Here is a 16,564-nt window from a genome sequence, read left to right as displayed (position 1 = left end):
CCTCGCACGGGTTTTTATGCTAGTTACTCCCTATGGTCCTTTATACAAGGCACCTTGACTTTCTGCACATTATTTTAGGAACCTTGACCACATATTTAAAATTAATATTTTTAAAATTTTCTTTTTTTGAATAATAATATTTATGTTATATTTTTATTCAGAAAAAGAAAATTTTAAAAATATTATTTTTAAGTAAGTGGTCAAAGCTCCTAAAACAATGTGCAAAAAGTCAAGGTGACTTATACAAAGGACCAGAGGGAGTATTTGTTAAAAGTAGTTCTTCATTTTAAATCATATCCATTTTCTCCCAGATGCTACAAGACAAAATTTGCATCTAATTCAATTTTTTCAGTGTATTCCCTCCTAGATTTGTGTACATTCAATTGTTTCAAATAAACACAACTGAACTATTTGGACTTGTGAATCTGTATAATCTGTAAACAGCTTACACCAATAAACCTGCTGTATATTTGTGTCCTGTGAAACTGTCAAGTGTGCAAGTCACAGGCCACTAATGTGGGTTCAGAAATGGCCCAAAGCTCCTCTTCAATTCAGTGCACTGTGATTTGGAAATTATCAGCCCATTATACTTTCTTTTACATATCCAACTACTCAACAAGAAATAGCATACTAAATAAGTATGCATAAATTACTTTGTTTAAAAAAAAAGTATGCATAAATTACTTTTTCGTTTGATTATAAATTTGATTCTTATCCAAAAATATAATAATAAAAATTCTTCTCCCATATTATATTTCTCTAAAAATACGATGAGGAGAAACGAGGAACCAAACAAACTTATATATTGTTCACTACTTTAATTAACCTGTACTTTTGAAAACTTAAATTCAGTTATTAATCAATTATTCTTTGACTAGGCCGTGGGTACAAAGCTTGAAAACAATCTCTTTTCAACTGTGAGTTAAATGACATTTTTTGTCACTCATGACTGAACCGTACCTACGGTTAAGTTACGATTTAACCCTTTTTCAGTTTAGGGGTTTTACACCGGGGTTAATGATCAAGGTACTCACTGAAGTGGACTTAATTTGTCAAGTTGGTCATTGAATTCAAAACGATATCAAGATAATCACTAAAATCACCATAAATATCAAACAAATACCTTGAAATATTAGTTCAAGTAGTAAAAATATTATTTACGATGTTTTACGCATTATTTTTAAATGTTACCACAACTAACTAAAAGGTTATGACTTTTAGTATTTAAAATAATATATTTATATTTTATCAAGTTAATTTATTATTTATATTTTATTATATAGTTATTTTTTTGTATTAATTAAAAATAAATAATAAATAAACTTGATAAAATCTAAATATATTAACTCAAAAATCATTTAAAAGAACATTTCAAAAGAAATTTTAAATAAAATTACTTTGATTTCCCGAAAACAAACTCGCATACAGGTTATAATACTGAAATCAGAACTAAATTATTATCCATTACCACAACTTAACTACTTTATCAGCTAAACTTCAACTATTAACTATTACTTCAACTTAACTACATTATCAGCTAAATTTCGATGAGATGAATAGTAAATAACCAAAATCCACTATGCAACTCAATCAATATTAACTATAACTTATTACATCAGAATATATGTTAGGTCTGGAAGCGATTGTAGAAGGGGGTTGAATACAATCGTCACAAAATAATCGCGGAATAAATCTCATTTGAATATAACTTGTTAATCAGATTTTAATTAATTAATATAACAATGTTTGAAGTCGTTATATAATTAAATTGGTTCAGTTTTAATGTACAGTAATGTTCGTAGAATAATTTCGACATGATATATTCTAGATTAGTGATTAAAACAACCGAGTGATCAAAGTACAGTAAACTGTGGATGTAACAATAGCAAGTTTAGCACAACTTGAAAGCTTTACAAATGCTTTGAAATTCAAAGTGAATGAACACCTTGTAATGAAGAATGGTGGTCATATATATAGGCAAAACCATTAAACTATTAAGACAACTAAAGATAAGACAACTAAAGCAAGACATGACAAAGCATAAGCAAGTTTAGACAAACTAGTAGCTTTGCCATGACAAAACAAAAAAGGGTAAGACAAGATAAAGCAAGGTATGACAACTTTAGTGCTAGTCATGATAAAGTAAAGAAGGGAAAGACAACATAAAGTAAGTTAAGACAAGGAAGCTTCCTTGTCATGACTTCATTCGAACAACAAGGCATCACACATCCATTCGAATGACAAGGAAGCTTCCTTGTCATGGCTTCATTCGAATAAAGCAAGAAAGACATGCCATGTCTTTGTGCATGTCTTTGTATCATTCGAATAAAGCAAATGGAAGCATGTGGAAAGACATGCTTGTCTTGTACTCGGAGTGAATAAGCTTGTTTTTGCAAAGAAAAGAGTTGTCTTGACCATGTGCTTTAAGAACAAGGTAGGACAAAACTTTTCAGTGTCTTGGAATGTCTTTAAAGGAGCTAGACAAAGCAATTCTTTGCCTAACTAGATGTAGAAAGCTTTAAAGTGATTTGTTTAGTAAATAATAAATAGAATATAATCAACTTAATTAAATTAGTTGAGTATATTCATTAGATAAATTAATTCAAGAGTGAATCAATTTACTAAATAAAATATACAATTAATATAATTATATTAGAAGTGAATATATATAATCTATTTAATATTTAATCACTTTCCTTCTTTAGCAGAGCTTCTGTCTTCTTTGAAACTTTAATATCTTCGTCTTGAATTGTCAATCGATTGAATGACCACCTTTGTTTGACGTTGATTATTTAATCCGAGTAGCTGACACACAAATGTATTGTCTGGTTCATCTGTATCTAGCTGAATAAAATATTCTTCGTCATTAAAACAATTAAGCTGTGGCTCGTTCGTCGAGTCTTCGTCTTGTAAGTTCTTCTTCATAAATTGGAATCATCTGAATAAATAAAGTATAGAAACTTTATACCTTCTGAACTCCTGGACGTACCACAAAAGATTATTTGTGCACTGAGGTTTGAACATATTAATGAACTTCTTTCAGTGGTGTGTAGCAGCATTCTGGAATTTTTCTGACATAAAATTTCGATAAATCATTTGACGTTATTCGTACGGATTCCGGTGACTTGCTATTTACTGAGCTTTCTTATCTGAGTTGAGTTGTACCTCTTTAAATACAAATAGGCTAAACATATGTCTTTCAATATATTTATGATTGTAGAAATAGTGATATATATTTTTAATTTTTATTAATGAGATTTGAAGCTTATACTTGATAATAGTTAGTATACTAATACATATTAAAAATATAGTACGAAGATTATGGATTGGAATTCGTATTATATATTCTTTCTTGTTTTTTAAGCATATACTTTCATGTTAAATTAATGAGTTCTCAATTATAAGTTTTTGTCATTTAAATATACTGTGAATAATTAAATTTAAAAAGTTTAATCATTCAGAATCTCAATTTAACAAATGACTCAAATTAAGAGGGGTGTATTGGATTGGGATTTTAAAACATTTTTTTTTCATTCATGAAATCGGAGGATATTCAATTGGGATTGTTTGATATCCATTAAAATCTTGGAAAATCCGATGGTATTCAATCGGGATTGTTTAAAATCCATTATAATCTGACGGTGTTCAAATACTGATGGATTTTTTTGGATTTCATAATTGATGGATTTTGTTGCATTCTTCGGTGTATTTTAAGTTTATAAAAATCTCATCCATGGGATTTTGAAGCATTGTGCTTAAATCCTATCAACTCTGCGACATTTTATCAAGAATCCGCACAAAATCAAAATCACATACAATTCATTAGAATCCATACACTAAAAACAATCCATTAAAATATCAATTTAATACACCCCGTAAATCATATTGAATAATACTCATTCAGAAAATATGATTCATATTTAACAAAAAACCTCTTTAGTATTGTATATCTATATTGTTAATATCATATTACCAAAATTCGGTACTTTTGAAATATATAATATTTATATGTCACTAATGTATGTCACCCACTAAGTATTTAATAATTCCCCAAATTCCCTACAAACCACTTCTTGGATTTAATCATGACTCATAAGGCGTTTATAATTGTTCTTAGAGCATCTCCAATGTTAACATGTCTCTGTGTTGGAGTGGTGTTTTTTTTTCACATATTAGGCAAAGCCGGCTTTCGGGGGAGTCTCCCCAGTTATTTGCCTAGGGCCTCCATCAATAGAGGGGCCTCCAATATATATACATACATGTAATATTAATATTTATAATTATTAGTTATTAATTATATCCAATAAATTCATTAAAATAATATATATTCTTCTCCCGTATACACCAGTTTAGGAATATGGACAGTACTTTAACTTTAGGCCCATGTAATGATGTAATAGAATAAAGAGAGATAAAAGCCCAATAAATTATAATATTTTCCAATATTTTAAATCACTTTAAATTTTTAATATATTCAAAAAGGTAGAAAACCTAATACGCTCAATTGAGCAAATACAGAACCAACAAGAGCAGCAAAGGTAATATACATTGATCTCTTCAATTCTTTTATACTTTGATATTTTAAATTCAAAATTAATTTACTATACTATATACTACATATTTTTAATTCTTTATAGTGTATTTTTGATTCTTTGATATTTATGCTTTGTTTTTTAATTAAGAATTATTTTTACTACTGCAAATTTTTCATGTGATTTTAGTTCATCAAATTTTAGATTTTGGTTCAAAAATACTAGGGTCTCCGAAATCCTGGAGATGGCCCTGATATTAAGTATATGGGCTAACATGTAGATTTTAAAGCTAACATGTGACCTGCGTCGAAGATGCTCTTAGGATTGTTAAATGGAAATGATACTCTTTTAGTGTCACTTATTTTCGTATCTTTTTTCCAGCTTGACATATATTTTATTAAAAAATTAATTTTTTCCTGAAAAGGTTAAAATATAATTTTTTTTAAAAGAACACTTAAAATAAATAATAAAACTATACTACTTCCGTCCTACCGGATTCCTTACGTTTGGAATTGAGGACTCGACGCGTATTACAATGCTCTGGTTAATTATTAATATGCATGAGATGATATCATAAAGAGAGCAAGCTAAATCACCTACTCCCTCTGTACCCGTCATTTGTATACAAATGGTTGGGACACGGAGACCAAGAAATTGTGTAAGAAATGAGTAAAGTTGGATGAAAAGTGGGTATAGTCGTGGAACCCATTTATATTTAATAATAGATTTGAGATAGTGGAAAAAAGTAGTGGGTGTAATAGTGTTTATATTATTATAAAATGGAGATAGTGGAACAAAGTAGTTGGTGTAATGATGTTTTATATTATAAAAGTTCACTATTTTTGGAATGTATACAATTGATGAGACGTCCCAAAAAATAAACTGTATACAATTGATTGGGACGGAGGGAGCAGTAGTTTGCAAAGCAGCAGCCAAGCACTATATTCCCCCGGCATGTGCACGTTCCCGTCACGTCAGGGTTGGACCCACAGCCCATGGGCACAAAGATATGGTTACATTTTGGGTCTTGGCCTTCCCCAACCCCTCTATTTATTCCGGCCAGATTCCGGCACATTTTTTTTTCTTTATAAAATCCCCATTTAACCTTGTGTTTGAATCATTTCGGACCTAACTCTCTCCCTCTGTTATTAAACTCACACTTGGTGAAATAGTTGTTTGTGTTGAGAGGAGGTACCTAATCATTATATTTCACAAACTTGTTTATTAGTTTCACCAAAACACAAAGCACCTTAGTACTTTCGATCCTAACACCTTTTCTTTATCCGATTCTCTTGTTGTTGAAGAAAAATGAATGCATTACCGGACATGCTACAGTGCATGAGCACATCTAGAAATGCTTCGGAGATGAGCGTGTTGGAAAGACAACGAGCTCGAATCAAGTGGCAGCAACATGAACAACTTGGGTTTTTAGAGGGGAATATGTATTCTCAAGCTGAGGCTCTAGACTTTGAGTTGACGAGTAATGACAGCTATTTGAAGCCTGATCCTGGAATGGACAACGGGTGGCCTGATTATAGCAAGTTTTTAGATAATGATTATGTTAAAATCAACTCTGTCATGGGAAGAGATAGCTTCAAGAAGAGGAAAGCTGACAAGGCCCTTGCTCAAAAAGCAGGTGAGGCTCAGTCACAAAACCTAATAGTTGAGGATCAAAGTATTAAACAAAAGATGAGTAAAGGACTTGCAGAAGAGGGAGAATCAAAGATTACAGCAGGCCAAAGAGAAACATCTAATGATACATCCAAGGAGAATTCAAAGATTTCTGAGGTTCAGAAACCTGACTACATTCATGTCCGGGCACGCCGTGGTCAAGCCACTGACAGCCACAGCCTGGCTGAAAGAGTAAGAATTCTCAACTCCCTTAAATCTTTCCTCATCTTGCGCTTTTGGCTTAGTTACTTACAGCTTTGAGAATTACGCAGGTAAGGAGAGAAAAAATCAGTGAGAGGATGAAATATCTGCAAGACTTGGTGCCCGGATGCAATAAGATCACAGGGAAAGCAGGAATGCTAGATGAAATAATCAACTATGTTCAGTCTCTCCAAAGGCAAGTAGAGGTATGAGTTGTCTCTATATTACAAATAATTTTGTAACTTCAGATTTGTTTCCACACTGCAACTGTCCTTCTCGATGAAGTTAATTTTGTTATTGCAACAGTTTTTATCCATGAAACTAGCTACTATCAATTCCCGGATGGACTTCAACATTGATAATTTCATCGCAAAAGAGGCAAGTAGGATAAAAAATTTTAAAAATTGCATAAACAAAGATTCAATGTTAACTTATATATAAGTCTGTTTTGTTCGATTCCAACAGATGTTTCCAGCTTGCTTATCAAACTTTACGACCATTGGGTCATCATCAGAATTGGCTGGTCCTTCCTATCCACAATTTAATGCACTGCAACAAGCAGTTACAAGCGGACTGGATTTGGGAATAAACCATTTTGAAATGACACATAAAAGAACTGTTAGCGCACCTATATCACACCCAGAAGCATTAGTAGATTCATCCTGTTTCAATGTAAATTCTTTTTAGCCTTATATTACTCATTTCGGCAATAATCCTGGATGCTTTCGCTATCTGATAAAGATGATTGCTGTTCTGCAGACAATACATCCCCTTGCAACTTGGGATGCTGAGTTACAAAACCTATACAATGCTGAATTTCAACAAGCGAGCTCCACGACATATCAATCTCAACCATATGCAGGTATAAGAGTTATACTTCCACTCCAGCTTTCTGTCGATTTTAGCCTAGCTTCATGAGACGCAGATTAATATTCACCTACTCTAAATGGTATAAAACATGATAGAGATGACAACAAAAGAACCCCACCTTTCTGTTAATGATTTTCCACAATTGAAAGGTCCTCTTACTTTATTTAAGAAAGTTCCTAAGTTGGCATCTATCTTTTACCCTGTCTTCAACCCATATAGATAATGCATGACAGGAAAAAGAGGATAAAACTACTGAATAACAATAAATTTTCAAATCCAATCTTCATGAAACAAGTACAAATGTGATGGATGATGCAATGGCGTTGTATGTTGACATATAATGGCCATCTTATAATGCATATATAGATTGCGCACAGCAAGAATGTATTGAAATCCTAGCGGATTCCATTCTGTGCATTGACAATTTATTTTGGATAGCCATTCTATAAATCTGTCATTGTGATCATTGCTGGTAGTAACCATCAATTCACAGGACTTGACCATATAGAATGAGTGAAAATAACATGTCTAATTTTTGTTTCTTTATCTTTATGCCATGAATAAGCATAAAAAGCTTGTTACAAATTTCAGAGCATTGATGTTCCAGGTTGCACTGAAGGCAGCAATTTGAAAATGGAGATGTGAACCAATCGTTGGGCACACAATTCATTTCGGAGAGTTGGCTACAAATATCTTTGATCCTAATTCTTTTTTTACTAGTAGCATATACGGGAAAGCTATATGTAAATGTTTATTCGTAATATTATAATATATAAGCAGAAGTGATCTGAGTAACAGTATTCATCAAATGCAAAGTCTCTTGAAGAGCAATGTAGTATTGTGGTTTTAGTAATTTTTAGTACTAGTTTCTTGAGATGAAGGTTTACAGGGAAGAAAACACATGAATTCATATGGTTTCCGCCCAGTTGTTCACACTTTTCTTATGAGATGTTGATTTTGGTAGGTCTCACCAACTCACCCATCTTTTCTTCTATTTTCTTTACTTTTCTTAATCACTGAGTGGGACTGGAGGAAGTGATGCAAGGGGGCAACACTGAGTTTAATTTTTGGAAAGAACAAAAACAGTATATGGAGGGTGAAGAATATATCATCTGTAGCAAGATGAGTTGATGGTAGAACATTATGGCGCTGTGATATGCTGGACAGCGAAACAAAGACATCCTACCTTCCAGCAAGCGCACTACCATCAACCTATCATTACAAATATTTCCAGTAACATTCCACATCGGTTAGATAATGAATATTATCTTTATAAACACAAGCAAACAACTAATGTGTACTAATTTACTAGCACTTTTAGGCTGACCTATGCTCTACCTGGTCGGAAGTGCAAAGGCACTGTCTGGATTTCATAAGTTTTTATATTCCCAGTTATGAACAATCAGAGTTTAGATTAGTAATCATGTGACTGTCGTCATGCTTATGTCGTTAAAAATCATTTTTGCAACCGTCTAGAACTCTGGACAAGTGAATATAACAGAACACATGACACAAATATAGTATACTCAAAGTCAGTGCAGTCATATACATCATCTGGCCCTCTGTTCTGAGTCGTTTCCGAAGAAAAAGTAAACCTTTTAGATGTGTATTGTGTCAATCGACTGGATCATAAAATGCTTCTTTCCCTGCCTTTGCATCTTTCTGTTTACTGGGCAAGAGCCCTAGCATGTCTTCATTTTCAGATTTCAAGCTATATACAACGGGGATTTCGGACAAGGATTCATCTGAGCTCTCATGGGTAGAATTCATGATTTTCTTTGCCTGGTCGTCTTGTGAGATATGGTTTTGCCATCTCCAATGCACATCACGCTTGCCATAAATAATTTCTTATCCTATAAGTTTCGCTCTTAATGTCTATGGACTCTATGTTCTCTCAATAACAAGAGGTCGATGGTTCAAGACAAAGTGGAGGCACAAGGGAGGGTGCATATAAATTTCTGCATTTGACCACTTTCAGGAAATTTATTGTCACACTAGTACAGGCATAAGTTAGATATGAAGAGCATAGCAGATTAGCAGTAAAACAACACAAATAGAGACCATGACAAATTTAAAGAAAAACGTGGATCAAATAAATAACTATATTTTTACAAAATAAAAACATCTACCTTCAACAATAAAATCACATTATTACCTCACCAGGTAAAATAGAAATCATAATTAACAGAAAATACAAGACTATGATGATCAAAACAATGTAAAAGACACAACAGCTCTATTTTCTACAATGCAACCTGGTAAGCTTACACAAAGCAGTGACAGCTATTACATACAAACATATTCCAGAGAAACAGAGAGTCTTGAGAAAAATATCCATTTCACCTCATAATTTAGTGAGATCACCACTATTTTCATCAGCTTCTTTAGCCCCATCAAGTGGATCAAATATCTCTCACAAAGCACTACCTTAGCTCGTGTCTTGAATTAGTCAGTCATAAATACATTGTCCGGGGACGATAATAATAGCTGTAGCCTTACAGTTGTGGTGGCAGTACTCACTAACACTTCCCTGAAACACACTGAAGACACACCAAACGCTTTAGCAACAAAGATACCTGAGTAAAGATGGAGATAAAAATGAGTTGCATACCTCTGAAGATAGGTTCTTCCCCTGGTACCCATCACCAAAGCTGCAGGCTTTAACCTATCGACTTCTTTGCAAATTGCTTTACCTGCATCTCCTTCAACAATACGAGCCTTTGTCTCTACCTAATCATCGACAAATTATGCAAATTTCACTCTTCACATCTTCAATGAGCAATAATTAATGATAGTAGAAGTTTACAAGGCCTAACAGCATCTCCAAGTGTATAAAACTGTTAGCTATATTATTTATGTGGCATCTATGTGTCATCTGCTTGACTAGGATATGTAAAATCTGGAGCACTCCAACCATTTATTTATTAACAAAAAAATATAGATAATCATATTTGAATGAGTTATATTTGTTAAATATTGTATCTTTTAATCATAATTATAGCTAACCCTGTTGGAGTACATATCTTCACTCTTAGCAAAAAATTTACATTATCAGTATAACTAATGATTATAGCTAACCATTTTACCTATTCTCAAACTTTAGATGTATGCATCTCAATATAATGCCCCTCTTAGCCCCTCTGCCAAATTCAACACGACCTCTTTTATACTTCAACATAGTTCCCTGCATGTTCAGAGCAATGCTCTAATAGATTTTAACCGGATTTTTTTCGTTCGTTTTTGCCAAGAATATACCAGAAATATTAAACTCTTGGTGTGTTTGTTTTCCACGATCATGTTAAGTAACCAACTCATCTAACAACATCTAACATCTTTGTTGGAGGCGTTGCTGGTTTTTAATTACACCCAACAAATGTATAATGAAACATAGTCTATGTATATATGAATGCTATGATGAAACAAACCCAACACACTTTTATTTATATATGATAAGCTACAAAGACACCACCTGTGTGTATTCTCACTCCCGGAGCTATACAGCACTCTTTTTCACATACTCACTTCTGCCGTTAAAAGCCGAAACATTAAAAATTTATTCCGTGCATACTTGGGCCGAATTATAAGCCCTACTTATATAATTAATTATCTTTTTTAACTAAAACTATTATCTTTTTCATAATTTTAACTAAAAAACTCAATTTTCTACGGTTGCACTATCATATGTTTCACCTTTTTTTCTCTAAAAGGACATAGCTCTGATGTCACTTGTTAGAAATGTGACTGGTTTTTACACCAACAGATTTATAAAGAAATATAGTGTGTGTACAATGAAGCACATTGTGTGTTTGAATTCTCACTCCAGGAGCTACAACTCTCTTTCTGGCCTATTACAAACTCACTTCGATGTGTATTCTATGACATACAAATATGCTAATATTATATAGAAGTAAGACCGTGTGAACTTCAGCCAAAACTTCTACACCTTTTTTGACACTTAAATGGCCTACCTTATACGAGGGCATGTATTTGCTGTCAAAACTTCTAAGTCTTCATCTTTGACTTAAATTTTTCGTAACAACTGCGTAATCTATATCTCTCTATCTCTTTTTCTGGCTTCATTGAAGTACATGCACTTGACCAGTTATTTATCATTATATCTTCTAATCTTTGTCACTCCCCATCTTCTAACCTTAAGGTGTTAGAAGTAGCCTTTAAATCATCATATATTACTCGACACTTTCCTAAATTGTACGATTTGATAAATATCCAACAAACCATAACAAATAGACAAACAAACAATTAAATTAAACAGGCAAACAAACAAACCCATTTTCCCCCAAATTTTAGTTTTGCGCAACAAATATTGCATAAAAGGCTAACCATAGCAACATTTATAGCTTCCACAGCCAGCTTCTCAATACGCGCCTCTGCAGCTGAATACAAAACTTCATTCTTCAAATCTGATAAGATTAAAAAAACAAAACTTGAGCACGGTTGGATAGCTCAGTGGTTAAGAGCTTATCCTCTGTCGTTCCAGGTCCGGGTTCGACCCTGGCTCACCGATTAATAAGGCTGTAAGCCATATTTGTCAAAAAAAAACAAACAAAACAAAACATAAATCCACATAATAGACAATTTTACATGCAAATCAAAACAAAGTGATTACAAAAAACATACTCGAAACAGCATGAACAAGGTGAAGAGTATCAGCCAAACGACAAAGATGAACAATGGCCCAATCAAAGGCATATTTGCTTTCAGGACCATGATCAACGGCTATAACTATGTCACGCCCACGACGTCGTTCTCGGGTCTCTTTATGAAGTTCAGGTTTGCGTTCTAGTGGCGATAAATCAACATCTGACCAATTATATTCAACGTCTTCTTCTAATGTCTCCATTGTCATTTGACAAATTTTGAGTTACAAAATGGAATGGAAGGTGGAGTGGATTTTCATTGTACTAGCGGCTTTCGCGTCATCTAGCGTTGATCAAATGACAAATGGGGTAAGAAAAGCTACTCAAAATTTTCATCCACGCAACTTTCCATCATTTAAAGATAAATATTTTTTAAAAAAACTTTTTTATTTATAAAGTATATTATTTTATTTTATATTAGTTGTCTAATTTTTGAAAATTTATTTCTGTTTGACCGAATAAAAAATCGACCAATCGATTTAAAATCACTTAGTTGATGAAAATTAGTGAGAACGTGAAAAAATAATAATTTCTTGAAAACAAAAAAAAACAAAAAAAGATAGGAATATTATTCTTGTATGTTGATTTCATGTTCGAAATGATTGTTTTAAGTATTTTTATATTTTTTCTCAAATATAATTAAGATTTAAAATTTATATATATTATATTATATCAGTTTCATTTAAAAATTGCGTTTCGAATAAGACATACTTCAAGTAAATCTAACAAAATAAAAAAAAATTACCTTCATAATATGTTTGTTTTGCATTATTTCAAAATTCATTCATCTTAGGACTTAATTCGACAGACGTAGTTACGATCCTTCATCTCTTTTTTTTTTCATTTTTTGACTTGCATGCCAATAAAATATAATACCGAAAGAAAGAGTTTCTTTCATATATAAAAAAAATTTCATCTAACTAAAGGGCTGGCTGAGATGTCCCATGAAAATTTATATTAAAAAATTTTGAAAAAAAACACTCGCAAAAAACAAAATCCGTAAATCAAACAAAAAAAGTCTATCGACTAAGGACCATGTAGAGATGACCCCTGAAAGAAAACTCATCTAAAAGACACAAGATTCAGAAAAAAAAAAAAGAATAAATAGGGAGAGAAATCGGAGGAAGGAAAGAAGGAGACAAGAACAAAGGCTTATGTTTTGCACCGAAACAAAGTCATCTAAAACGACACGATCATTAATTAGTGACAAAACAAAATCGACATATACGATCAAAAAGCAATCAACTATGGCACTGCATAGAAAAGAATATAATAATTTAAATGAAGGGTTTGTCTAGTGTGTACCCATGAGCACATGCTAAGTGCGGAATTTTATATGTTTGGTAGATTTTGATTAATGTGTTTGTTGCATTTGCAGGGGGTCCACCATTATTAAGATACAAAAGCCAATCAAAATCTTCCAAATTTATAAAATTTCGCGCTTAGCATGTGCTCATGGCCACACATTAGAAAAACCGTTAAAGGAATGATACATAAAAATATTAACACATTTGCAATATAAAAAGTCTTGTATCTGGAAACAAACGAATCACAAGGACGTAATATATAACCAAGAACAAAGGATAAATATTACACATATTGAATATAATATTTTAAAGCATTAATACAAAAGATTTTGAATTCATACCATTATCGTGGGGTCAGTTTATACGATTCTTATCATACTGAATGTAAATAGATGTATATATCGAATGTGGCTTTATTTTTTGTTGATATCAATTGATAAATTTGAAAATTGTTTGATTGAATAAAAATACGACAAATCAATTTAAAATCAATTAGTTGATGAAAATTAGTAAAAATGTGAACAAATAATTATATTTAGTAAACAAAAATAATCAAAAAAGACAGGAAATTATTCCTGTATGTCGATATCATATTAAAAATGATTAATTTACATATTACTAAATATTCTGTTAAATTTAATAAAAATTTAAAATTAAATATATTAAATTTTATCACTTTTCATTAAAGTTGGGCTTAAGATAAGACATACTTCACGTAATTTTATTTTATTTTTGTCATAAGACTTTCACGTCATTGAATTGTATCGAAACACCATACCGAAAGAATCAGAGAGCTTTTTCATACATGAAAAACTTTCATCTAACCAAATGACATGTGGAAAAGCCCCACAAAATTAGATAAAAATTTTGATGTCTGAAAAAAACACTCGAAAGAAAAGCAAAGTCCGCGCAACTAAGAAGAAAGGAAAACTTTCATTCAAAAAAGTCTACCAACTAACCAAAGGTCATGCAGAGATGACCCCGAATATTTAGCCAATAAAACTTTAATGACTGAAAAGAAAACCCGGATGAAAGACAAAACTCCACGGAAAGGAGAAAACTAAAGAAGGAGAAAAAAAAGAAGGAAAGAAAGAATCAAGCACGAAAGATTATGCCAGACACCGAAACAAAGTCATCAAAAATGACACAACCGTTAATAAACGACAAACAAAATCGCAATACACGATCAAAAAGCCATCAACTATGGCACTCCTTCGAAAGGGTACAATAATAAAAATCAAGGAAACAACAAGTCTTATAAATCTAGTTATAAAACGAATCATAAAATCAAAAACCAAATATATAACCAATTACAAAGGACATATAAGACAAATATATTTAAAACCACTAAAAAAAAATTCGAACTCATACCATTGTCGTGGGGTCAATTCACACGATCCTTACCTTATCGAATATAAATCTATGTAATCACTGCTATGGCTAAGATTGAATCGCAATCGCTTAACCCGTCATGACTCATCACAATTGATTTATTATCAAATTAAAATCTTGAAAATCGAGTAGATCTAAAATCTTGAAACAGATCCGGTAAGGAGTATTATTGAGAAAACGAGAACAAATTAAGAAAAATAAACTGATTCGGAGCTTTTTATCGGTGAAAATCGATGAAATCTCCGACGACGGTTGGAAAAAGAAGGGAGAGAGGAGGCTAGGGTTACTTCACGTAAATCTAACAAGAGAAAAATATAATATCTTCAAAGTATGTTTGTTAGGCATGAAGGCACGAATCCTTCCTCTTCCTCTAGCCGTCCCTCTTTCAAGAGATTCACTAGCTGATGTTGTTTCTTACTCCTTTATTCTTTCAACATGAAGTTTCAGGAATTTCTCTTCAATTAAGTTAGGATCTTCTTCAGTAATGGTGGCTTTCTTTTCAAACAGCTTTACATACATGGAAACCACTTTTCCATCTTTAGTCTTGAAATTCTTAAAGAACTTGACAGCATCTTCAGGACTATCAATAATCAGCTCATCACTTTAGGACAGAAGTAAGTTGCTCCTCTAGTGAAAAGACAAACCAGCCTCACGATACATGGGATGATGATTATGAGAAATACATGGAAGCTCGAGAAACCGGGGGAATCGGAAAATCAGAACTTGATGTTTACTTGGGTGATGAAAGGGAAAGAAAAAGTGAAGGATTTGATATATTACTATGGTGGAAGTCAAATTCAACGAGATTGCCAATACTTTCGGATTTAGTTAAACATGTTCTTGGTATGCCTGTTTCGTCTGTTGCTTCAGAGGCTGCCTTTAGCACTGGTGGACGAACTATTGATGCATATCGGAGCTCACTTTCACCAAAAACAGTTGAATCTCTGGTTTGCAGTCAAGATTGGCTAAGGACTTCCAAAAATTTTATTGATCTTAGGGAGGAATCGGAAGAATATCTACAATATGAAAAACTGGAGAATGGTAATTATGTATTTAGATTCTATTTTCTTTTCTGTTTAGTTGATACTGGATTACTACTCTACTGGTATAATTTTATGAATACTTGTAAATTACAGATGAGCTAAAAGCTGGAAGCTTATTTCAGAAGTTGGACCTCGATGATTGAATTCTGAAATTAACTAGCTTCAGGTAGCATTTTAGTCATTTTGGTCTTATTTTCTTAAGGAGTTTGATGGTTATTTGTGATGGCTGATAGTTATTTTAGTTCCATTTATGTATATGCACGTCTGATTTTGCATTATGTGATTGGCTGCCTCTCTGTTAGATATCATATGATCTCTGTAATGCCTCAAATAGTTATCAGCTTAACTCCTGTAATCCTTGGATATTAGCTTAACTTCTGAATGATTCTGAAATTCTATTTGGCATTTCAAAAGCCATATATTGCTTCTTGATTTTAGATTCGTCCTTTTCTTACCAGTTTTAGGAGTTTTAGTTGACTGCTTAGACTGAGATTGAGAACTTGAAGAAGATTCATATTCAAATATACTCAACTTAAAATGAGTTGCCTGCGTTATTTTTTAAAACTTTTTTGTAAATAAAAATTTAATATTCAAATTTTTATTATAAAAAAAAATTTATAAAACCAAATATTCCTTGCTTATGAATAACTCTCAAATCATTTAATTTAGGATAACGCAAATTCCAACCATAAATCTCATCAAATTTAGGACGGATCTAATCCTATTTAATCTAAACATAAATCCAAATTCAATCATAATTATTATATTCATATATTTTGATTTTAAATATTTCAAAAAGAGATTAACTAATATCATCATTAATTGTAATATATTAGTAACTTGTCAAAAAAAAAAAACTGTTACAAAATAATGCTAAAAAGATAAAATAA

The 16,564-nt window shown here is 32.2% G+C and overlaps 2 protein-coding genes across 3 annotated transcripts; one reads left to right on the top strand and one right to left on the bottom strand.

Moving 5' to 3' along the window:
- Nucleotides 1–5,503: 5,503 nt before the first annotated feature.
- LOC108225162 (transcription factor bHLH63) lies at nucleotides 5,504–8,180 on the top strand. Of its 2 annotated transcripts, XM_017399979.2 has the most exons (6): nucleotides 5,504–6,395; nucleotides 6,476–6,610; nucleotides 6,711–6,782; nucleotides 6,870–7,076; nucleotides 7,164–7,266; nucleotides 7,882–8,180. In XM_017399979.2, exons 1-6 carry the CDS (start codon nucleotides 5,841–5,843, stop codon nucleotides 7,917–7,919), a joined length of 1,110 nt encoding a protein of 369 aa, XP_017255468.1. In that variant the 5' UTR covers nucleotides 5,504–5,840; the 3' UTR covers nucleotides 7,920–8,180. The 2 variants fall into 2 exon arrangements, with proteins under 2 accessions (XP_017255468.1, XP_063934946.1); XM_064078876.1 differs by lacking the exon at nucleotides 6,711–6,782 and having other exon boundaries at nucleotides 5,704–6,395; nucleotides 7,882–8,127.
- A 1,164-nt stretch (nucleotides 8,181–9,344) lies between these two features.
- On the bottom strand, nucleotides 9,345–12,257 carry LOC108225371 (uncharacterized protein C167.05). The gene is made up of 4 exons (XM_017400217.2): nucleotides 11,913–12,257; nucleotides 11,616–11,695; nucleotides 9,886–10,004; nucleotides 9,345–9,814 (listed from the first exon to the last, which is right to left on the bottom strand). Exons 1-4 carry the CDS (start codon nucleotides 12,139–12,141, stop codon nucleotides 9,724–9,726), a joined length of 519 nt encoding a protein of 172 aa, XP_017255706.1. The 5' UTR covers nucleotides 12,142–12,257; the 3' UTR covers nucleotides 9,345–9,723.
- Nucleotides 12,258–16,564: the final 4,307 nt, after the last annotated feature.

This window comes from Daucus carota, chromosome 6 (assembly GCF_001625215.2).
Source record: "Daucus carota subsp. sativus chromosome 6, DH1 v3.0, whole genome shotgun sequence".
In the NCBI taxonomy this organism is placed as follows: Eukaryota; Viridiplantae; Streptophyta; class Magnoliopsida; order Apiales; family Apiaceae; genus Daucus; species Daucus carota.
This window is presented reverse-complemented; position numbering and strand designations above follow the sequence as displayed.